Consider the following 25,345-nt stretch of genomic DNA (forward strand, 5'->3'; position numbering starts at 1 on the left):
GTAAAACAGCAGCTGTCTGTAAATAACAAAACATTCAGAAGTGGTAATTGACAAAGGTATTTGACCATCTCTGTGATATACAACATTTTGAGATAATAACCAGAATTATGACTGACAATCAGATCAGATAACTTTTAAAATACTTATATCAATAAAACTCATTTACATAATACCATTTTAAAAAGTTTATCATTACTTAATTGACAATGCTTCTTATGTAATTTAACATACAAAATAAGCCTTTTTAGTTTAGCATTTTTCTTATAGGAAGAAAGCAAATTTCTCTAAGAAGTCCCATGGGCCCTCTGAAAATCCCCAAAGAAACCCTCCCTCTACTTCCGGTTCAAAAGAGAGTTTTTACTCAGGACTTGAATATTTATGTGTGCGGGGAAGCTTGTCAAAAATATTAAAAGCTTTAAAACATTTGTTCAGATAGGAAACCAGGTTCACTGCGAAACCGTGTTCAGGTATCCATTCAAAGTCATAACAGAAACAGTCAAGGGGAAACAGAGTTAAAATAGTAAAAAAAACTTTTTTTAATAATTTTTTTATCAAGAGCAGATTAAAAGTTTAGGAAAATTATCTTTTTAAGAAAGAGGAGACCAAATTTTAATTTTGTACCAGTCGACTTTTGACTTATAAATTTATTTACTTCATTGGATTTACTTTAATCTTAGCGAACTTGACCAGACATAAAACTCTTTAGGGCTTTACTTTTACAAACCTTTGGTTACTTCGTTTACATTCAGAATTTGTCCCAGTACTTTAGGACAAATTTATCCTTCTCAACTCAAGAAACAAAAATATTTCTATTCTTTATACCTTTTTACTGAAAACGTATATTTTACTTTCTTTGTATACAGACCTTTTAGAAATATATGTTTTCTCATAGAAAATTTCTCAGCATACATAAAACATGTTTATCAATAAACCTAAGCACATTTATAGTTTCTTTGACATGAGAAACCAAAGCCAGACAAATATGTGCTTAGTAGTTAACCTTTAATATTGTATCTTATGTGGAAATGACCTAGATACCCAATAAACTGTTATTATTTAACTTAACTTAGTAAAACTATAAAGTTTAAGTTTATAAAAAGATTTTGGAAGCTATTTTTTAAGTATACAGACTATAAAACATAATTATTGTACTTAAAACTCTTACCCAGTTTTAAAAATTACTCTTTAAAACTTCATGTGACATTACAGCAGTTAACTATCATCCTCAGTTGTTTTAAGTACATACATCATAATACATATAATTATCATTGAAAAGTTTTTCCAAAAACTTTTATCCTTTTGTATTTATTTAGTTTACCTGTCTTTAGCAATTATATTTAGATCATCTACAAAAATCTCATGAGACATTAAACAAAATTAGCTATTATACTGAGTTATTAGTTTTGCTGATAAATTTTGTAACAGACATGACATGAGCTCATTTGAGCAGTAAACCCAGGCTGTATGTCTGCATCACAGCCAATGCTGATAACTTTGAGGACGTCTCTATTTTAAATCAAACCAGCAAAATTAAACAGGCTTTCATTCATCAATCATTTTATATCATGTTAAATAACTTTGGCTCTTAAAAGCTTTTGCATATTAATTGAAGACTGCATTTCATTATGAGAGATTTTGAATCCTCTCTTCTCTGAAACAGAGGTTTCCCAGAATGACCGTTGCAATTTCTAATTATCTCAAAAGTTTACCTATTTTTACTTGTTTAATTTTGGAGCAGGAATTTTGGGGGAGTTGAAGAGAAGTTCAGCTTGCTGGGAAGCTCAGCAAGAGAGTAGACAAAAGCAGTAGATTTGGGTTTAGCTGCTGGCATGTTTAATTATGTAATTATTTTTTCTTAAAGAGGTAGTAAAGTATTTCTAATTTTATTTAGAAGTCTCAAAAGATTCAAACAGGCTCCCTGTTGTTGCAGCTGGCTTTTCCAATTGCATATATCAGTTAGTGTGAACTGAAATTGGCCCACTTAAGTATATCAATTTTTACAAAACTTTTAATTTTACTAACTCTTATACTTTTAATTATAACTTACATTAGAATTCCATTAACAAGTTTTGGTATTACAATATTGTGTAGGGGAAGCATTCCCAGTTAGACATAACATTTATTCCCAAAGCAAACATTCAGGCAAAGTTGACATAACCTCTTCATGTAATATTAGCTTAAACACTTTAATATTTATAGTCTTATTAACATTAGTAGCCTAACTGTTGCCCCAAACAATCGTTGGTCAGGTTTTCCTCTCTGATTTTTGCCTCCTGACCTTTTAAATTTTTTCAAACTGCGGTAAGTAGAACAGGCTTATCTGCAGTTTGGAGTATCCTCAGAAAATTAAGGATAGATCTACCATATGATTCAGCTATTCCACTGCTGGGTATTTATCCAAAGAGCTTGAAAACACAAAGGCATAAAGATACTTGCACCCCTATGTTCATTGCGACATTATATACAATAGCCAAGACTTGGAAGCAACCTAGGCGCCCATCAAGGGACGAATGGATAAAGAAGATGTGGTATTTATACACGATGGACTACTACTCAGCCATAAGAAATGACGAAATCCAGCCATTTGTGACAACATGGATGGACCTTGAGGGTATTACGCTGAGTGAAATAAGACAGAGGGAGAAAGTCAAATACCATATGATCTCACTCATAAGTAGAAGATAAAAATGACAAAAAAAACACACCACATAGCACTGGAGATTGAACTGGTGGTTACCATTGGGGAAGGAGGGAGTGGGGAGGGCAAAAGGGGTGATTAGGGTCACATGTGAGGGGATGGACTATAATTAGTGTTCAGGTGGTGAACACGATGCAATCTATCCAGAATTTGAAATATGATGTATATCCGAAAAAAATAAAACTCAAAATAAAATAAAGAACAATTTACTTGTGAAAAGTGATGAATTAGATAAATCATTGGCTAACCAATTCAAAGCAAAAAAGAAAAGAGAGAAAAACAACACAAATAGCTCACATTAGAAATGATAACAGGGAAATATCCACAAATACAGTGGAAAATAAAAGAGTCATAAATTACTGAAAAAAAAACAAAGAAAGAACAGGCTTGTCTGATGTCCTTTAATGTTGGGGAGCCAATACGGGGGTCCCTTTAGCCCATTCAACCTTAGGCAGTGTTTTATTAAAACCTTTGTTTTAACTTTATTCACGTCTGTTCCATTTATCCCATTGGGATGAGTCCTGTGACTCTTCCCTTTCTGATTTCTCTTTGTTAACTTAATGTCTTCATTAGCATCTGTAAGACCACGAGAAGAAGCTGAGACCCCAAGTTTGATTAAGTTCTTAAGACTAGTCATTATAGTTTCCTTTTAATTTGGTCTTTTCATAGGTACCAATAAAACAGCTGTTTATCATAAGAGCTCTCTAAAAAGTTTCCCAGCTTAAGGATCCATTGTTTGACCTTTTTTTTTTTCCTCCAGAGTCTAAAGAATATTGTGGCCACATGGTGTTACAAAAGGAAATCTCCCTCTTTAGACATTGGGTTATAACTATAGGTCGACCAGTTAGCCAAAGTTTTCCCAAGGGGCTCTTAGGTGGAATAGATGTGGCACCTCCCATGTTAATACTTTTAAAAGGAAAGACAAACAGACAGCAACAAATACCAAACAAGCACACTTTCCCAAAAGCCCTGGGCCACAAACGGAAGCCAAAACAAAGACCAAAACCAAAAATCAAAGTGCTTCCAGTCCCAGCTTAGTCCATGTCCTACACTCGGGGGACACCCAACAAATGAAGATCCACCATGCAGATCTTCCCAAACGAGCAAGGACCTGACACTTAGTGGAAGAAAGTAGAAATTTTATTATTGCACAGCGCTGAGCAAGGAGAGAGGGCAGCTAACGCTGAAATCCCAAACTCCCTGAAAAGCTAAAAGGAAGGGTTTTTATTTGGGGTTTCAGGTAGGGGAGGGGGAGCATATGGCCTTGCTGGCCAGTTTTCCCGCCTGCCTGTCTTTGGCCTTAAGACTCCTTGCAGAGAGGAGGGAGCCTGGGACCTTGCTGGTCAGCAGCTTTCCCACCAGCCTGTATCTCCTTGCCAGGGAGGAGATAGTGAATGCAGGTGCTTGTCCTTGGTGATGTCTGTCTCCACAGAGGATAGTGGATTCTGGAGCCAGGAAGCCAGAGAGTAAGCAGAGAAAGAGTGTTTTGGTTCTAACCTCATATATGCTGGGTTTAATGTGGGGAAACTGATATCAGAGTCGATATCAATGTGACCACTAACACAATAAAAAAACAGAACATTTCCATCACTTCAAACATTTCCTCATGTCCTCAATTTCTTTTTTTTTAAATTTATTTTATTGCAGTAACTTTGGATTATAACACTATATAGCTTTCAGATGTACATCGTAATATATTTCAAATTCTGTGTAGATTACATCATGTTCACCACCCAAAAACTAATTATAGTCCATCACCTCACATGTGAGCTTAATGACACATTTGCCCATATCCCTCCCCGCTTCCCCTATGGTAACCACCAATCCAATCTCCATTGCTATGTGTTTGCTTGTCATTGTTTTTATCTTCTACTTACGAGTGAGATCATATGGTATTTGACTTTCTCCCTCTGACTAATTTTACTCAGCGTATTATCCTCAAGATCCATCCATGTTGTCACAAATGGCCGGATTTCATCCCTTCTTATGGCTGAGTAGTATTCCATTGTGTATATATACCACATCTTCTTTATCCATTCATCCCTTGATGGGGACCTAGGTTGCTTCCAAGTCTTGGCTATTGGGAATATGCTGCAATGAACATAGGGGTGCATGTATCTTTATGCATTTGTGTTTGCAAGTTTTTTGGTAAATATCCAACAGTGGGATAGCTGGATCATATGGTAGATCTACTCTTAATTTTGTGAGGATACTCCATACTGCTTTCCATAGTTGCTGCACAAGTTTTCACTCCCACTAGCAATGTACGAGGATTTCCTTCTCTCCACATCCTCTCCAACACTTGTTGTTTCCTGTCTTGTTAATTATAGCTATTCTGATTGGAGTGAGGTGATACCTCATTGTAGTATTGATTTGCATTTCCCTAATAGCTAATGATGTTAAGCATATACCTGTTAGCCATCTGTATATCTTCTTTGAAGAAATCTCTGTTCAGATCTTTTGCCCACTTTTTAATTGGGTTTTTGTTTTTTTTTGTTGTTGAGATGTATGTGTTCTTTGTGTATTTTGGATATTAACCCCTTATTTGATATATAGTTTGCAAATATCTTCTCCCACTTGTTAGGTTGTCTTTTCATTTTGTTGATGGTTTCCTTTGCTGTGTAGAAGGTTTTTAGTTTGATGTAGTCCCATTTGTTCATTTTTTCTTCTTTTTCCCTTGTCCTGTCAGACGTGGTACTTGAAAATATGCTGCTCAGACTGATGTCACAGAATGTACTGCTTCTGTTTTCTTCTAGAAGTTTCATGGTTTCAGGTCTTACATTCAAGTCTTTAACCCATTTTGAGTTGATTTTTGTGCATGGTGTAAGGGAATGGTCTACTTTCATTCTTTTGCATGTAGCTGTCCTGTTTTCCCAACACCGTTTATTGAAGAGACTCTCCTTTCTCCATTGTATGTTCTTGGCTCCCTTGTTGAGTATTAGCTGTCCATAAATGTGTGGGTTTATTTCTGGGCTCTTGATTCTGTTCCATTGACCTGTGTGTCTGTTTTTGTGCCAATACCATGCTGTTTTGGTTACTATGGATTTGTGGTATATTTTTAAATCAGAAAGTATGATAGTTCCAGCTTTGTTCTTTTTGCTCAGGAATACTTTGGCTATTCAGGGTCTTTTGTTGTTCTATATAAATTTTAGGATTCTTTGTTCTATAGCTGTGAAAAATGTTGTTGGAACTTTGATAGGGATTGCATTGAATCTATAGATTGCTTTAGGAAGTATGGACATTTTAATGATGTTAATTCTGCCAATCCAAGAGCACAGCATATCTTTTCATTTCTTTGTGTCTTCTATTTCTTTCAACAATGTTTTATAGTTTTTGGTGTACAGATCTTTCACCTCTTTGGCTAAGTTTATTCCTAGGTATTTTATTCTTTTTGTTGCAATTGTAAATGGGATTGTATTCTTAATTTCTCTTTCTGCTACTTTGTTGTTAGTGTATAGAAACGCAACTGATTTTTGTGTGTTGATTTTGTATCCTGTGACTTGACTGTGTTCATTTATTATTTCTAAAAGGTTTTTAGTGGATTCTTTAGGGTTTTCTATATATAAAATTATGTAATCTGCAAAGAGTGACAGTTTTACTTCTTCTTTTCCAATTTGGATCCCTTTTATTTCTTTTTCTTGCCTGATTGCACTGGCTAGGACTTCCAATACTATGTTAAATGAGAGTGGTGACAGTGGGCATCCTTGTCTGGTTCCTGTTCTTAGAGGGATAGCTTTCAGTTTTTCTCCGTTGAGTATGATATTAACTGTGGGTTTGTCATATATGGCCTCTATTATGTTGAGATATTTTCCTTCTATACCCATTTTATTTAGAGTTTTTATCATAAATGGATGCTGTATCTTGTCAAATGCCTTTTCTGCATCTATTGAGATGATCATGTGATTTTTATTCTTTGTTTTGTTAATGTAGTGTATCACGTTGATAGATTTGCAGATGTTGAACCATCCCTGCATCCCTGGAATAAAACCCATTTGATCATGATGTATGATCTTTTTAATGTATTGTTGTATTCCATTTGCTGGTATTTTGTTGAGGATTTTTGCATTGATGCTCATCAGTGATATTGGCCTGTAATTTTCTTTTTTTGTGTTGTCCTTGTCTGGTTTTGGTATCAGGATAATGTTGGCTTCATAGAATGGCTCCTCTTCAATTTTTTGGATGAGTTTGACAAAAATAGGTATTAAGTCTTCTTCGAATGTTTGGTAGAATTCACCAGGGAACCCATCTGGTGTTGGACTTTTATTTTTGGTGAGGTTTTTGATTGCTCTTTCAATCTCCTTATTGGTCATTGGTCTATTCAAATTCTCTACCTCTTCTTAGTCCAGTTTTGGAAGGTTGTATGTTTCTAAGAATTTATCCATTTCTTCTAGATTATCCAATTTGTTGGCATATAGCTTTTCATAGTATTCTCTTATTATCTTTTGTATTTCTGAGGTGTCCGTTGTAATTTCTCCTCTTGCATTTCTGATTTTATTTGTTTGAGGCTTCTCTGTTTTTTTCTTGGTGAGTCTAGCTAAGGGTTTGTCAATTTTGTTTATCTTTTCAGAGAATCAGCTCTTAGTCATATATCTTAGTTATATATAGAATTCTCCCCCATTCCTAACTGCTGTTAAACTGTTCTAGGTCCTTGTGGTTCTTCCTCATCTTTCCTTGAGCCCACTTCAATTAATCTTTCATCTCCACCACTCCATTGAAACTGCTCTTGCTAATATCATCAACCACCTCCATGTTGCCCCATCCAGGATTTAATTTCCATTTCTCATCTTTTTTAACCTCTCAGGGGTATTTGACATGGTTGATCACTCTTTCCTCCTGAAATACTTTTTCACTTGGCTTTGGAACATCATATTCTGCTGTTTCCCTGTCTAACTCAATACCTGCTGCTTTACTGACTTCCAAATGTTTCACTTTCCCAAGGTTGATACTTACACTTCTCTATCCATACTCACACTCCAAAATTATACAATTTAGTCACTTTACATGCCACTTTAAGCTTAAACTGCTTAAACTCATGCTTATTTCTCCAGCTTTCATCTCTCCTTTGAACACCTTTCATGTATTTAGCTGCCATTCAGCTGTCTAACAAACATCTTAAACTCAACATGTCCAAACAGATCTTTTGATCTTCCACGTGTACCACCACCACCACAAAACTTAACCTATTTATCCCCATGATTTCTCCATTTCTGTAAATGTCACTATCATTCTTCCAGTTGCAGAGACCAAAAATCTAAGAATCATACTTAATTCCTCTCTTTATTTTGTACTTTATATCCAATCCATAAGTAATTCTTATTGATTCTACTTTCGAAATTTACCCTGAAATCTGGCTGCTTCACAGCACCAGTACTGCCTAACCTGAGCCATCATCCTCACTCTTCCAGACTAAATTCCCACTAATGTTCTCCCTGCTTCTCCTGCATGACCATAGCCTGTTTTTCTCACAACATTGAGTGATTTTACAAATATAAATTGTCAGCATTGTCCATAGCTCCCCATCATATCTAGAATGAAATGCAAAGCTGTTACCAAGTCCAGAAAGTCCTCCACAACTGCCTCCTGACTACTTCTAATGCACCAGTATCTACCACTGTCCCCCAACCTAGTCAGTTCCAGGTGCACTTGCCTTCTCATTCCTCCTTGGACAAGTTCATTCCTTCTCAAGGTCTTTGCAATTGCCTTTTCTCTGCCAGGATGCTCTTTCTCAAATATTCAGAAGGCTTGCTTTCTAATTTCATTCAGGTTTCTGCTCAATTGACATCTATCTAAATAGTCAAAATCATCCTAAGATACTCTGTAACATTTCTCTGCTTTATTTCTCTTATAACACTGATCACTCTCTGAAATCATGTTATATATTATTTTTTAATTGGCTCACTCCCACTATAATGTAAATTCCTTGACAGCAAAGACTGTCATTCACGTTTACTCCTGTGACCCCAGTGCCATGTGCAATGCCTGGGATATAGTAAGCACTCAAAATAGTCTGTTGTGTGAATGAATAAATGCTAGCCCCCATTGATTCCCTTCTCCTACCTGAGGAACTAATTATTCAAATAAGCATTTAACCTAAAAAAAGCAGGCATCTTAGACTAAAGATGGGCTAAAATAGATAATAATAATGAGATAATATTTATTGAATGCTAAATAAATTCCAGGCACTATTCTGAGCGTTTTATGGATATCAATTTATTTAACCCTCACAAAAACTCTGTGAAGTAGGTCAATAATTATCTCCATTTTAGAGAAAAGAAAACTAAAGCAGAGAGAGATGAAGCATTTTTCCCAGGGTATAACAGCTTGTAAGAGGAAGTGCCAAGACTCAAATCTATGCCATCTGGCTGCAGAGCCTGCATTTCCCCCAGAATTTTCCATTCTTGATCCTTATGCCATAATATTACGGTCAAATCCTTGAGATTAAAGAGAATCTTCGCAGGAATCTGAATTACTTCTCTGGACCTAGATCTGCTTTGACCTGAAGTTGGTAAATAAAGGGGCATCATGTCTCGAGCATGAGCCCTTCCACTGTCCTTGCCTGACTGTTGTTACCATGAGTCAGCCAGTCTAGAGTTGGATCATCAAGACTTTTGAGAGGAGGGGATGAGTATCAGGGGCTTGGAGAAGGGAGTTGCTAGGTTGTTATAGGACAAAGGCACCACCTCTTAACCATAGATTAGAAAAGTTATTGGAAAGTACTTTAGGGTCATAAAGATGAACTAGGGGTTGTTTTGTGGGTGATGTGGAATGTAGGAAAAAGAACAGAGAGAAAGAAGGAAGGGAGAGAAAAAGAAGGAGGGAGGGAGAGAAGAAAAGTTGGAGAGGAAAGGAGGGAGAAAGACTAAAGGAGAGAGGGAGGGAGAGATGTGGGGAGAGCATGGGGAAGGTAGGTGTGTTGTTTGGAAAGCTCTTGGGGATGTTAAACTTTGTGTACATTTGGGATTTGCTTCTCTGTACTGATCTCTGCTGAATTCTCTCCCAGCTCCACTCTGTGAACCAAATGGTGAGTTGCACTTCCCTTTCTTCTTCACGGTCTGTGGGTATCTTGTCACTTGAGCCAATGCAAAAGGCCTGTGGATGGCTGTCTGACATCGGGTGACAGCTGCTGAGATATGCAAATGACAGTGGCTCCCTTGGGCCAGGGCTGCTTGTGTTCAGACCAGTTTCTGTACTTGACACGTGCCTGTTCACCTCAGGAGCACGCTTGCTCTGACCTTCTCAAGATCACAGTCTTTCCTCTGGGAAATCCCAGCTTACGGAGGAAGATGCTGTTTGCCCAAGGAAGTCAGAGGGTGTAGAAGATTGATGTTAGAAGAATCTCTGCCTTCCCAGCCTCTGGGGCTTCAAGACCTCTATGTATTCCCAACCGGGTGCTCCACCAGAAGTGATGGAAGAAATGCCAAAGTCACACATCCATGGAGAACATTACACTCAATCCTCGGGCCATGCACAAAACAAAGTGGTACTGCTGCCTCCTTTCTATTTTCAGCCCTGCTCTGCAGCCACTACCATTACCTCAGTGCAATTTCTTTCTCTCAGACTCTGGCTTCTGCAAACTTACTTCATTGCTCTGATTCTGATTCAAAGTCTTAGTTTTACCATATGAAAAGAGGAGGAAATTTCCCCCCACAAGGAATCTTTCACTAAAGCATGTTTAAATCTAATCTATGGTAGAACTGCTCTCTTGTACATACTAACCATAGGGTTAAAAGAGGTTATCCTTGACCTCAAGAACACAGGCTGCATGTGCAGCTAGGGAACACAGGATTAGGAATTCCCATGACCAGAGGTATTTAGAACCAACTCAGCCTCTGGATTCCTTCCCTGATGTTTGTCCAAGTCTAACACATGCCTTGTGTTAATGCCATGTTGCCTTATGCCTGGAACAGCTTTTACCCTATAATTGTATGTGTCCAATCCTAGCCTAAGCTGAAACCTAAAGTCACATCCAGGATGAAGTAACAAAGCTTCTGCTGCTAGTAAGTTGCCAGATAGTCTCTGTGCCCGAGAATTATCTAAAAGAAACTCTGGGCTGCAAGACCAAGCTCTAGATCCTTGCAAACTGTCTTGTCTGGTATCCTACTCCAACTCCATCCCAGTCCCATTCAGAAGAGTGGGTTACAAGTGCCTAATGCATTTTTTTATTCCTTTCTTTGCTCAGCCCCAAAGCTGCTCCCCAGTCTTCTGGGGACTACAGTTTTCTAAGGAGATAAAGTCATACTAATGTGCAGGGTATTCCATGCCTCAGTACAGAGCAAACATTCTGTTACCATGGTTGAATTGATTTCTTAAAAGTTCCAGGGTAAAGCATCCCAATTTAGCATTTTCATCTGATGAAGAAAGAAAAAGGTTTTCTTAAGAAAATTCTTAAATTTCACAAAGAGCAGAGGCTCTGAGGGTTGGAAAAACAAATACCCAAAGAGCCAATACTACCAGGGCTTTGATGTTTCATGGGCTTCTGCAATTGGGGTCAATAAGAAGATGAGATGAAAGCAGGACACAACTTTGCTCATCTTTAATTCATACAGAAAAGAGCCCCTTTGACGAAAAAGGGATACATCCCTGAGGAGTAAGGTATGGACTGAATTTGCTTCTTATGACCATGGCTTCTACAGGGTTTGTATAGGAGTCCCAGAGCAGGGGAGCTGGGACTTAGAATGTGCGGATGCAGGGCATGTCCAGGCAAGTGCATGCCTGGTTCCTTCCACTGGGAATAGAAATAATAGGGGCAGATGAGAAACAGTAACAAAGGAATTGAGTTCCTTTAAGTCTTTCCTAGACTGATTGATTCTCCAGTCCTCAGATTCTGTCTTTGAAAGAGATAGTATGGGTCTGAGATGTCAGAGGAAAGGGAACAGAAGAAAATAACCAATATAGCTTACAACAAGGATGAATGAAATATATTCACATTTCCTAAAACTTCAAGCTTCACCATATCCAATGCCAACGCCAGTGACAGTCATCAATAACCCTGCACTGCGTCCAAAAAAGGTCTTTTTCGTTCATGGATAGAAACTTCAAAGAGTAAGAACCAAGTCAAAGGTAAGAGCTGCCTTGTGGAAGGAGGTGATGCTGCACAGGGGCAGGCTGTGCTAGGGGTCAGCAGAAAAGCCCATGGGCCACTTGGGGGGGGTAACGTGAGGGGTGGTCTGTCTGTTCAAATGGCTGGTTCTTTGAGTCTTGTTTCAAATTCTGAGAACACAAAGCACCTTTACCAGAAACTCTGACTCATTGTCCTGGAATATGTGTTTAATCTTTCTCTCTAGCGGTGTTTCTGACAGCCAGCCCCTCTCAGCCCGTAGAGGGGACTTCAATGACCCTGACCTGTAAGATCCAGCACCCTCCACAGGAGTCAGATTTCCAGTTCCAGTTCTGCTTCTTCAAAGATGGTCGGGTCCTGGGGAAGGGCTGGAACAGCTCCCCAGAGTTCCAGATCGCCACCATTTGGAGGGAAAACTCAGGGTCCTACTGGTGTAGAGCAAAGACAGTGCCATCCAGAGAGACATGGAGCCAGAGAATCCAGATACAAGTGCAGAGTGAGTGCCAGGGGGCCCTCTGCTGGGGTGGGCTGAGAAGGGCAGAGGCATGAGGCTGGCCTTCCCTGACTATTGTATCCTGAAGGAATAGGAGCTGTTTAAGAGATATACCTGAGCTTCTGTTTTTATCAGAGTCCTTAATGAATCTTCCCTTATCCTTGCTATTCCCATTCAAGCAAACAGAAGAATATTTAGGAAACCCTTACTGTGTGTCTTCACTGTGCTGGAGAGTGTAGGGGAAATAGCTGCATAATACATCGTCCCTGATTACAAGAAGCTGATGCTCAACCAGCGCCCTAAACAACTAGGGTGAAATATGTGAGGTGTAGTGCTGAGTGTTAATAGAAACCCTAGAGAAAGGAGAAATCTGACTGAGGTGGTAAGAGAAGGCTTTGTGGAAGGGGATGTTGGGGAAGGGCTTAAGGAGGAGAAGTTGGGGCCTGATTTTGAAAGATAAAAAGAAAAGAGAGAGTTTTGTGATTCTGAACCATGTTATTCCATCTTAGGGTTGCCACTTCTGACATCCTCTCCCCTTCTCAGACAAAGATGTATCCATCATGCCATAAAGCAAATGTCTAATTCCTCCAGAAGGCTGGGCTTCCCCAGGCTTCCTTAGAACTTAGTACTGGTGAACCTGGACCACCACACACACACACACACACACAAACACTGGACAGTTCATATGCTGCAGGCCCTGTTCTGGAGCTTTACACATGTTGTTCAACTGAAACTTCACGACTGTAGGAGATAACTGTCATTATCATCTCCATTTTACATATAGGAAATTGAGTCTCAGAGGAGTTAAGTAATTTGATCAAACAAACACAGTAAGAGTTGGAATCAGCATTCAAACCCAGGCAGTTTGATTTGTAACCTGGACTTGTAACCACTATACTGCTATGCTTTGAAAAATGAGTTTGAGAGATCAGGGTTCTGGGAATCACATTATCCTAGGCAGGGAGGTGATGCCGCATCCTCTATGGTAATATTAAGGTGCCCTTCTTACCCTGCCATCATCAACTCAGCCATACCAATTCCAAATAAGCAGAACTGCCCTCCGCCCCACCTCACCCCTGCCATTAAACTATATAAAGTATTGATTTTATCTGAGGCCTTTGCTTTCAGGACTGTCACACTTACTCTATGTCCCTGAAATACTCCCTACTCAAGGTCCTCCTGTGTCTTCTTGTGTTCATGTAGGAGTTCCTGTCAGTAATGTGAGCTTGGAGACACAACCTCCAGGTGGACTTGTGATGGAGGGAGAGAAGCTGGTTCTTGTCTGCTTGGTCGCTGGGGGCACAGGAGACATCACCTTCTTCTGGTACAAAGGGGCCCTGGGTTTAAACCTGGAAACAAAGACCCAGCGTTCACTGACGGCGAAGTTTGAGATACCTACGGTGAGGGAGAGTGATGCTGAGCAATATTACTGTGCAGCTGACAATGGCTATGGCCCCAGTCTCAGTGGGCTGGTGAGCATCACTGTCAGAAGTAAGTTCCACTACGCTTCAGCTCAGCCAGCAGGTTGCAGACTGGGTTCCATGCTCCCCTGGGGCACCCTGAGGAAGTTCACTGGGGCTGAGCCTCTGTGGGTAGCGATTATGAATCTATCCCATAATCAGAGACCCTCTCTGACAGTCTACTATCTCTGTCAGTTCCAGTGTCTCGTCCTGTCCTCACCCTCAGGGCTCCTGGGGCCGAGGCTGTGGTAGTGGACGTGGTGGAGCTTCACTGTGAGGCCCAGAGAGGCTCTCCTCCGATCCTGTACCAGTTTTATCATGAAGATGTCACCTTGGGGAACAGCTTGGCCCCCTCTGGAGGAGGAGTGTCCTTCAACTTCTCTCTGACTGCAGAATATTCTGGAAACTACTACTGTGAGGCCAACAATGGCCTGGGGGCCCAGCGTAGTGAGCTGGTGCCACTCAACATCACAGGTATAGCTCAGGCTATGGAATTGTCTTGGTCAATGTCTCTTTTCCAGCATCGTGAGAGAGTTTTGCTGACCCCAAATGTTTTCGGTGGTGTGCTACCAAAGATGGGGCTTTTGCAGGTGGTGCTGTCCTGGGAGGTATATCTGAGGGGGCATGGAGGACATGAAGGCTGGGTGCCTCTCTTCTCCTTTAATCAATGTGATAAGTTGCAAGTCCCTAGATAAATAATTCCATCCCTCCCCTCCCTCCAGGAAGAGTAGATCTTGGCCTCAACCCACAGTCAAGATGTCTGCTCTCCAAACCCAAGCCGTTTTCCTTAGCAGCTCATGTACAGGTCTTTCCCCTCAGTGCCTGCAAGGGACAGAAAAGAACTTCTTACTTCAGGAGTCATTGAGGTACTGCTTGGCATCCTTGGTCCTGGCACTATGGCCCTATTATTCTGCTGCTGGCTCAAGAGAAAAATAGGTGAGTATCTATAGGGATTGGTCTTTGGTTACTATGACCTTTGTTTTCACTGAAATAGGCTAGATTTGTGACATATATACTGTAAAGGATGAATATATCCTGTTAGCCATCTGCCAATAGATCTGCTCATAACTCCCAGCATGGGAATGGCACCTATTAAAGTAGTGCAACGTTTTTACTAAAGTTCTCCATCCACCATATGTTATCAGTTGAGATCTTGTGCTTCTGTGATTTAATTTTTATACAAAAATGTAACTCTATTTAAAATAACTAATCAGCCACTGGAAGAGAAGTACAGTTAACAGTTCCAGCTACACCAATCATCTCCTAGTTAAAGTCAATGCATCAATTCTTTTTTACTTATTAAGGTAACGTTGATTTACAACATTATATAGGTTTCAGGTGTACATCATTATAATTTGATTTCTGTAAACGCTACAATGTGTTCACCACCAAAAGTCTAGTTTCCATCCATCACCATACAAATGTCCACCTTTACTGCTTTTGCCCTCCCCCAACCAATGCAATAATTCTTATTCATCTTAGAGTATTGTCACATGGTTTTTCTTCTCCCTGAAATGCTCATCTACACATCCACACATTCTACTCATTGCTAGATCTTTCTCACTTTTCATCGTAAATATCATTTTCTCCAAGAGGCTCCTCCTTGCCACACAGCCTACAATTCTCTTCTATTATTATTCATCAGAGTACTGAGTTATTTAGCTTCATATTTATCACAATTGGTAATTACATATTGGTTTGTGTGTTTAATCTTGGTCTCCTGTTCTCCATTGAACAAGTTGGAGATGGAGCAAGAGAAGACAATGTGAGTTCTCATTTAAATTCCAAGCTTTTCCTGCATCTTTGGGCACCTCATCCTTCTATAACACGGCTGTGGCAGCTCCTGCTTCTGAGGACTCTTGTTCTGATAAGATTAGGTGGTATGATTGTAATACCAAAAGAAAAAATATAATAGATGTAAGATTTCTAAGACTTGGACTCAAGTCCTAGCTCTGGTATAAACTGTGTTTGGAAAGCTCGCTTGACTATCCTGGCCTGAGTCTCTTCGTCAAAAAATGAAGGATCTGCCTAAACGATTGCCAGGATGTCCTCTGGGCACACCGTGGCACCTTGTGATGGGCATTCTGGCACGAGGAACATTCCTCGCACAAGGGCTACATAAAAGCCCCAAGAAAGAGTTCCTCCGTTGACATGTATGTTCATCTGTTTGACTTGCAGGAAGACGTGCAGCCAGGGATCCACCCAGGTGAGGTCTCTGCTTTTTCTATGTTCACTGGCAACATAGAAAAATCTATTCAAAAAATTTGAGTTTTTTTCATGTTTTATTGTACCCAAAACTACCATTTGAGAGTCGTCCCACTGACAACTTTGAACATTCATTTGTGATTCCTCTTCTTTTATATAATAGCTAGTTAATTTAAATCCTTGCATCATTCTTCCTGATTATCTCTTTCACTAAATCTGCAGAATAAGAAAGTTACATTACTTTGACCCGTTTCACGCATTCATTCAATCAATTAACCAATATCTGAGGGTCTATAAGTCATTCTGTTGAGTGCTGAAAGGCATGAAAATATGGAAATGCCTTGAGAGTCTTTGAGTAGTTAAGATATATATGCATTTCTGTAATATAGGCCAGAGAGTAATAAACATAATGAAAAATTGTTGATGAAGTTCTTTAGAAGTTTAGAGGAGGAAAAGATTTTTGAAAATACTGCCATCTGGGGATAACCAATGTTTAGATGATATATTTTTATAGTGTATTATTGTTTATGCCAACAAAATATTGATTTTTTTCCCCAAATCAGAGTAGCACACTTTCAGTGGTACACGTACATGCAAGACTGTTTTCTCCTCAAGCTGCTTCTTCTGCCTAGCAACATATTTTCCATCTGGAGTGAATCAATATTTCTTCACTGAGTATTTACTGAGCACCTATGATGTGAATGGTACTATTCTGGGTGTGGACAATACCACAGTGAGTCAGTCAGACAAGGACTTTACATTCATGAGGTACATTCTCTAGTGATACTCTGCAATGCCCTACTCAGCCTAGGTATAGGGCCGTGGCTTGTACCGTACAGCTGTGCTGATTGCTGATTTTCCTGTAAATTAGTATTCTGCTCAGGACTTTCTATCAGGCTTCTTTCCTTCAGTGTCTTACTCATAATCCCAGATAGTGATGTCTGGGATATCTGGGATGCTATCCCAGATAGATAGCGTGTGTTTCTGTGTTTGCAGGAGCCCTCCCAGCCCTGTACCCCAACAATCTACCTACCTCAACTCACCTGACCGGGAGCAACAACATCCTGTATACGAAAATGGTGAGGCTTCCCAAGTGAATTGGGACAAGTAGGTAGAGCAAGCTGGGGGAAGGGGCAACGGAGTAATGTCTGCTGGGCAAACCTGACACTGCTGTGCCCTAGCCACTTCTGCAAATAGGTGACGCATCTGTGTTTTTGGCTGTGAAGGTGGTAAGTATGGAGTAAGTTCAACGGCAGGACGAAGCGACTGTGTCATGATGCATCCTTTGTTCCCTTGCAGTGAATGTTGTACGCGGGGATGAGGTTTATTCTTTGGTGTACCACATGCAGCAGGAACTGCAACCAGCAGCAGGTGAGACATAAGGGAGTGAATTTGTCTCTGACTTTTATCTTTTCCTGGAACCAAGAGGATAATCAGTGGCTGTGTATGGCAGTATGTATATGGCAGCGTTCTTCCTTGCTGCTGCTTCTGCCCTTGAAGCTGACCATGAGCATTTCTATGCCTATCTGAACACTGACCTTTGACCTGGAAGCTGCCTCCAGTAGAGCCCAGTGCTGATGCTAATTCATCTCCTGCATATCTCACACCCAAGTGAGATGGCAAGATTGGAGATGGTGGCTTCTGCCTGCCCTCTTTGAGTAGCCCTGTGCACTCCCTGTTGCACTGCATCAAGCTGCCTAGTTACTGTTGTTTTGTCCTATCCTATACATGCTGGACCCAGAACAGCTGAGAGGTATAAATGCCAGGGGGGACCTACTTACCCTCCCACTCCCAGGCTGCCAGTTTTCCTCTTTATAGTAAAGGAATTATTTTTGTTATAGGCAGGAAAGTGAGACAAAAAGTATTAACGGAAATAAATCCACAGGAAATAGGAGAGGAAGAAGCCCTTATTAACACTAATTTAGTGAAGGACTTTAAGTATAAGTGGAATCTGACAGCATGTATCGTACCTTTTCCTCCACAGTGGGACCCCCAAGGACACATATTGAGGATAAGGTGAGTTGGAATCCCTGTTGTTCTTTCCTGTATGCTCTTTTTCTCTTTATTCTGGGGACTGGTTCTCAAACTTTTAAAATGATGGCCACTTAGGAAAGTCAAAAGATCCCATGGTCTACCTTCTCCCTTGTTTCCCCCTACAATGGGGATCAAGACATTTGGTTATAACAATAAAGTGTCACTGTATAGGGAAATTTTGGAAGTTACATATACATTTCCTTTAACAATGCACATATGGATGATTTGCAGTTAAATTGTAGCGCATGCCTAGTCTAAGAGTTCTATTTACTTAAAAATCTTTATCAGGAAATACTGTTGAACCATACACACATCACCATGCTCTAAAGTTAACCAAGCCCCCGTAGAAAATGAAATTAATATTGAACGAAGCTAAACCAATAGTGATTTATGTCATTAAAACTCAGTAATTTGTAAACCTTGAACAATTCAAGACATCACTGATGATACAAAAATACCTTCAGAATATTGCAGGTATTCCAACTGGCCATGTGTTCAAGGACAGCAGGTGCATTGTAATTTTGTCTAGTGATGTGGCAGCCAGATGACTCAGGACAGAATTTGTGTCCTTGGTCAACTCCAGAGACACGCTAAATTTAGTTTATGAATATAAAATTTTGACATCGTTAAAAAATGACAGTCCATGGAAATAACAATGGCCCATTAGAATGAGAGAAGGCCTTGCATGTTTTGATCAGCTTGCAGCACATTAGAGGCACTTCTGTGGCCCATGAGTGGGATGCAGCCCTTTGAAAATGCTAGCCTAGGGCCACAGTCTTCCAAGAGTCTCCAATTTATATGCTGTGTGGTGCACCATGATAGGATGCATCCAGGTTGATTGGGGAAGAGAAACCATGGGAGGCATGTTCTTCTTGTCTTCCCTGCTCTGGTCCTATTCACGTGCCTTTGCTTCTAGGACTCCTCAGCCATATATTCTTGGCTGAAGAAGGCAAGCATTACAGATTTGGACTACGAAGATGCTATGTAAAGTTATGGAAAGTTCTGCTCCTTGGCAACCATCCATGACCCCATGCCTCAGAACCAATATGTTCTTCAGAGGTCCTGGGGGAGTCAGTTTCCAGTATACCTCATCCAGGTGCTTTCCTCCATGAGACTATTCCTGCAACTACTGTGAAGTGAAGTAGGCTCAAACCCTGAAGAACTCACCCAGGAGAACCAACATGAATGCAGAAATGGGAAGGACTTTGTTACTAGAACCGGATTCCTACTGGCTCTTTTAGGCACAGGTCAAATTGTGCTCTAACTTCTTTTTACAAGAGGAAGCAGGATGGGACAAAAAGAACTTGGGATCTTGGGGTAGAGGGACAGTGATACTTAGAATGCATGGACCCAAGGTTAGTGATTTTGTGGGACTCCTCCATACCGAGAGCTGTGTCCATCCTTTTGTCCAAGGGCTTTCTCTGCTCAGACAGTACAGAACTCCAGACCTGTCACTTATGTCAATCATCCTCTTTCTGTGTAAAATATGACAGTGCATTGGGTGTCACTGTTACCAAATTAGAATTAAAATAAAGTTACATAAGAAGTTATTGTGGCTACACTTAATTTTAGTAACATATTTTGTATGCACAGGCCAATCGAGACGCTCTCATGTTTATAATGAGATACAATCTTTGTAAGTTTCACCACATCCAAAGTTCGGTATTTATTGCTGCCTCTAGAAGCTTTATGAATATAAATTTTCTTCTTTTATTCACAAACTTTTTGAAAACATGATAATATAGTTTGGAGTCTGTATTTTAACTTTAAAACAGTCATGCACTAACTCATAAATTAAAACAATTTAAAAATATATAATGTAAAAATTTAAAGTCTTCCCTATAATTTTACACCACAAGTGGCACCCATTGTTAAAAACTTAGCATTGTTAAAATCTTAGCTCTGCAGATATTTTTCTATTTTTGTACACACACTTACACATACATACATGTAAATATGTACAAATTTATAAAAGTATCCATTTAACAAAATATCATGAAATACTTTCAAGTCTGTATAAAGATCTATTGCACTATTTTAAAAGTAGTATTCTATTACATAGGTAAATCATAGTATGTATTTTTCTTCTTTTACTTTGGTAAAATATATATAACAAAACTTATCATTTTAACCAGTTTTTATATTACATAGGTAAATCATAGTATGTATTTTTCTTCTTTTACTTTGGTAAAATATATATAACAAAACTTATCATTTTAACCAGTTTTTAATTTTTTCTGAGGAAGATTGGCCCTGAGCTAGCATCTGTTGCCAGTCTTCCTCTTTTTGTTTGAGAAAGATTGCCACTGAGCTAATGTCTGTGCCAGTCTTTCTCTATTTTATGTGGGATGCTGCCACAACATGGCTTCACGAGCAGTGCTAGGTCCACACTGGGGACCTGAAGCTACAAACCCTGAGCTGCTGAAGCAGAGCGTGTGTACTTAACCACTACCCCACCAGGCAGGCCCCCATTTTAATGTGTACATTTCAGTACCATTAAATACTATCTCAATATATTTTAATCCTTTCAACCACTGAGGGACGTTAAGGTGGTTTCCAAAAATTTTGTATTATAAAAACAATGCTAAAATACATGTCATTATACAAACATATTTATGCATTCCTGTTAATTCATCTGAAGGATAAATTTGTAAATTCGGTATTACTGCATTTTAGGTTATGCACATTAGATGTTTTTTTGTTAAATACTCTTAAATTACTCTCCAGTAAGGCTGTATTAATTCATACGTCCACCAACAGTATATGAGAGAATCAATCAGTGGGAGAAAAGTATCAATTACAATTTTTAAAATTGTTAATGCAGTCAAGCATCTTTCCATACATTCACTGAGAATTTGTAGTTCTTCTAAAAATTTCCTATGCTTACTCTTTGCTCACCTTCTGTGTGCTCCTTTGGCTTTTTGTTATAGCTTTTATAGGAACTATTTATTGAGGTATAATTTATATACAGTGAAATGCACAGATTTCATGTGCACAGTTCCATCAGTCTGACAAATGCATGCACCCAAGTAATCCAGAAACCTATCATGATATAAAATGTTTCCATTGCTCCAGAAGGTTTCCTCATATCCCCTCCCATTCCATTTCTGCCCCTCTAGAAACAACTACTGAACGTTGTCTTTTAATCATTTCTCCATTGTATATGTCTAATTTTTCACTTCACTTTTAATTACAGTGAATTTTGAAATATGGAATGTTAGTTTCTGTGCTGCTAAATCTCAATTTTTTCCTTCTTGGCTTGAATTGCTTTTCTTTTGGGTCATCTTCTATCAGACCATGTTACTACGTTATAAAAATATTCTTATATTTTCTTATAATGTTTTCATAATTTTACTTTTATATTCATCCAATCTGTCATGTATATGTTTGGTTGGGGTAAGAATCTAACTTTTCCTGTTTTTGTTTTTATTATGTCTTTATCTTTTTGGATTTTAAAAAATTATGTGAGATAGAGATCTGACTTCATTTTTTTCAACAAAAATTGCCCACTCTTATTTATTAAATAGTCTGTTCTTTTTTTATTATTTTTTAAATAGGACTTTATTTTAATTAATTAATAATTTTGAGGAAGATTAGCCCTGAGCTAACATCTGCTGCCAATCCTCTTTTTTGCTGAGGAAGATTGACCCTGAGCTAACATCATGCCCATCTTCATCTACTTTATATGTGGGACGCCTACCACAGCATGGCGTGCCAAGCAGTGTGTGGGTCCACACCCATGATCCAAACTGGGGAGCCCCAGGTTGCCAAGGCGGAATGTGCAAACTTAACCGCTGCGCCACGGGGCCAACCAGTGTTCTTTTCTCTGTTATTTCCGTGCTACCTTATCTCATCCAAATACAACATGGCTTATTTGAACTTTCTGTTTAATACTACAGATCTTCCTACCATTCCTCCTGTTGCATAGTCTGCTTCAACCACATTAGCCTTAGAATTCCTCAAATACATCAAATACAGTCCCAACTCAGGAATTCTATACTTGCTATTTCTTATGCCTTGAATGTTATTCCTCCTGATAGCCTTGCTCTCTTATTTCCTTTAGTTGCATTTTCTGCTTTGAGTTTCTGTTTCTGGCCCACAAAAATTTTTAGCATTTTTTTAGGACAAATGTAGATTTTTATATTTTATATTTTGTCTGCCACTGCTATGTACTTGGACCTCAAGGAGGGTCTCAAAGGATGAAATTGGAGCACCACGTGCTCAGAAAAGCTTGAACTTCTTAGTATGATCAACTTTTACCTTAACACTTGCAGCAAACCTCTCCATCACTTCTTACATTCCACTCCTTACTTCTTAATCAATTTCTTTCTTTTTTTTTCCCGAGCCTTACCAAGATATAATTGACATATAACGATGGGTAAGGTTAAGGTGCAAAACTTGATACACGTATATATTATAAAATGATTACCACAATAGGATTATTTAACACCTTCATTACCACACACAATAACCTATTTTTGTGTGTGGTAAGAACATATAAGATCTACTCTTAGCAACTCTAGTCACCATGGTGTGTATTAGATCCCAAGAACTTATTCAACTTATTCCTGGAAGTTTGTATCCTTTGACCAATATATCCCTATTCCCTCAATATCCAACCCCTGGAAACTGCCATTCTACTCCCTGTTTCTACTCATCAATGTTTTTAGATCCCTCATGTAAGTGAAATCACTTGGTATTTGTCTTTCTTTGACTTATTTCACTTAACATAATGCCCTCAGGTTGATTCATGTTGCTACAAATGGCGGGATTTCCTTCTTTCTCGTAGCTGAATAATATTCCATTGTATGTATATACACTACGTTTTCTTTATCCATTCACTTGTCGATGGACACAGGTTATTTACATGTCTTGGCTTTTTCAAATAATGCTGCAATGAATATGATGGTACAGATATCTCTTCAAGAAAATGATTTCTTTCAGATATATACCTAAAAGTGGGATTGCTAAATCATATGGTACTTCTCTTTTTAACTTATTGAGGAACCTCCATACTGTTTTCTGCAGTAGCTATACCAGTTTACATTACCATCAACAGTGTCAAGGGTTTCCTTTCTCCACATCCTGGCAAGCCCTTATTTTCTCTTATCTTTTTGATAATAGACGTTCTAACAGGTATGAGCTGACATCTCATGGTTTCAATTTGCATTTCCCTGATGACTAGTAATGTTGAGCATCATTTCATGAACGTATTGGTCATTTGTACGTCTTCTTTGGAAAAATGTCTATTTCTGTCCTTTGCCCATTTTTTAATTGGATTATTTGATTTTGCTATTGGGTTGTATGAGCTTCTTGTATATTTTAGATATTAACCTTTTGTCAGATATATGGTTTACAAATTTTTTTTTCCATTAAATAGGTTGCCTTTTCATCTTGTTGATTGTTTCCTTAGCTGTGCAGAGCTTTTTAGTTTGATGTAGTCCACTTGTTTATTTTTGCTTTTGTTCCGTGTGTTTTTGGTGTCATATCCAAAAAATTGTTGCCAAGACTAATGTCAAGGAGGTTTTTCCCTGTTTTCTTCTAGGAGATTTAAGATTTCAGGTCTTACGTTTAAGCCTTTAATCCATTTCAAGTTAATTGTTGTGAATGGTGTAAGATAGGAGTCTGGTTTCATTATTTTGCATGTGAATATCCAGTTTTCCCTACATCATTTATTGAAGAGAGTCTACCTTCTCCATTGAGTATTCTTGGGTCTCTTGTCAAATATTAGTTGACCATATATATGTGGTTTTATTTCTGGGCTCTCAATTCTGTAACATTGGCCTAAGTGTCTGTTTTAATGCCAGTTGTGATAGCTTTGTAATATTATTTGAAATTAGAAAGTGTGATGTCTCCAGCTTTAGTCTTCTTTCTCAAGATTACTTTAGCTATTTGGGCTCTTTTATGGCTCTGCATAAATTTTAAGATTGTTTTTTCCTTTTCTTTAAAAAATCATTGGAATTTTGATAGGGATTACATTGACTTTGTAGATGGCTTTGGATAATATAAATATTTTAACAATATTAATTCTTGTTACTGATAAACATAGGATATCTTTCCACTTATTTGTGTCTTCTTCGATGTCTTACATCAGTCTTACTGTTTTCAGTATACACATCTTTTACCTCATTGGTTAAATTTATTCCAAAGTATGATATTGTTTTTGATGCTATAATACATGGGATTGTTTTCTTTATTTCTTTTCAGATAATTTGTTGTTGGTGTATAGAAATGCAATTGAGTTTCTTTTTTTACTGAGGCAGCATTGGTTTGTAACATGAATTTCAGGTGTATGTCATTATAGTTCAACTTCTGTACACACTGCATTGTGTTCATTACCAAAAGTCTAGTTTCCATCCATCACCATACAAATGTGCCCCTTTATCCCTTTCACCCTTTCTCCACTCCTCTTCCCCTCTAGTAACCACAAATCTGTTCTCTGTATCTATGTGTTTGTCTGTTGTTATTTTGAATCTTCCACGTACGAGTGAAATCATATGGTATTTGCCTTTCTTCATCTGACTTATTTTGCTTAGCATAATACCCTTAAGGTCCATCCACGTTGTTGCAAATGGCAAGATTTCAACCTTTTTTATGACTAAGTAGTATACCATTGTATATATGATATATATATAATATAATATATGTGTTGCATCTTCTATATGCATTCATCCATTGATGGGCACTTAGGGTTGTTTCTGTCTTTGCTGTTGTGAATAACGCTGCAGTGAACATAAGGATGCATATATCTTTTTGAATTAATGTTTTCATGTCCTTTGGATAAATACCCAGAAGTGGCATAGCTGGATCATATGATGGTTCTATTCTTAATTTCTTGAGGAAACTCCATACTGTATTCCATAGTGGCTGCACCAGTTTACATTACCACCAGTAGTGTATAAGGGTTCTCTTTTCTCCTCATCCTCTCTAACGCTTCTTATTTCTTGTCTTTTTAAAATTGAGTTCACAATAGTTTACATCATTGTGAAATTTCAGTTGTATATTATTTCTTGTCTGTCACCACATAAGTGCTCCCATTCACCCCTGTGCCCACCCTGCCCTTCCCCTGGTAACCACTGAACTGTTTTCTTTGCCCATGTGTTTGTTTATATTCCACATATGAGTGAAATCATATGGTGTTTGTCTTTCTCAGTCTAGCTTATTTCACTTAGCATAATACCTTCCAGGTCCATCCATGTTGTGGCGAATGGGATGATTTTGTCTTTTTTATGGCTGAGTAGTATTCCATTGTATATATATATACCACATCTTCTTTATCCAATCATTGGTCATTTGGATTGTTTCCATGTCTTGGCTAATGTGAATAGTGCTGCAATGAACATAGGGGTACATATGTTACTTTGGATTGTTGATTTCAAGTTGTTTGGGTAGATACC

The 25,345-nt window shown here is 38.6% G+C and overlaps 2 protein-coding genes across 6 annotated transcripts in view; one reads left to right on the top strand and one right to left on the bottom strand.

The window, feature by feature from the left end:
* Window positions 1-25,345, bottom strand: part of LOC103541334 (T-cell surface glycoprotein CD1a-like) — a 546,159-nt gene that overhangs the window by 396,311 nt on the left and 124,503 nt on the right. The gene's annotated exons all lie outside the window — the stretch shown is intronic.
* The window catches only part of FCRL1 (Fc receptor like 1), a 46,729-nt gene that overhangs the window by 3,697 nt on the left and 17,687 nt on the right, over window positions 1-25,345 (top strand). For 2 of the 5 annotated variants that reach the window (XM_070608481.1, XM_070608483.1), the window contains exons 2-10: window positions 11,983-12,252; window positions 13,453-13,740; window positions 13,905-14,183; window positions 14,529-14,645; window positions 15,888-15,915; window positions 16,911-16,993; window positions 17,214-17,285; window positions 17,899-17,930; window positions 18,865-19,498. In XM_070608481.1, coding sequence (XP_070464582.1) covers window positions 11,983-12,252; window positions 13,453-13,740; window positions 13,905-14,183; window positions 14,529-14,645; window positions 15,888-15,915; window positions 16,911-16,993; window positions 17,214-17,285; window positions 17,899-17,930; window positions 18,865-18,936 — 1,241 coding nt within the window. In that variant the 3' untranslated portion in view covers window positions 18,937-19,498. Of the gene's footprint in view, window positions 1-9,698; window positions 11,759-11,982; window positions 12,253-13,452; window positions 13,741-13,904; window positions 14,184-14,528; window positions 14,646-15,887; window positions 15,916-16,910; window positions 16,994-17,213; window positions 17,286-17,898; window positions 17,931-18,864; window positions 19,499-25,345 lie in introns of those variants that run through there. The other 3 variants (XR_011536967.1, XM_008529356.2, XM_070608482.1) reach the window with 3 other exon arrangements.

The sequence above is a fragment of the Equus przewalskii genome, unplaced genomic scaffold, assembly GCF_037783145.1.
Source record: "Equus przewalskii isolate Varuska unplaced genomic scaffold, EquPr2 ChrUn-7, whole genome shotgun sequence".
Lineage (NCBI taxonomy): Eukaryota > Metazoa > Chordata > Mammalia > Perissodactyla > Equidae > Equus > Equus przewalskii.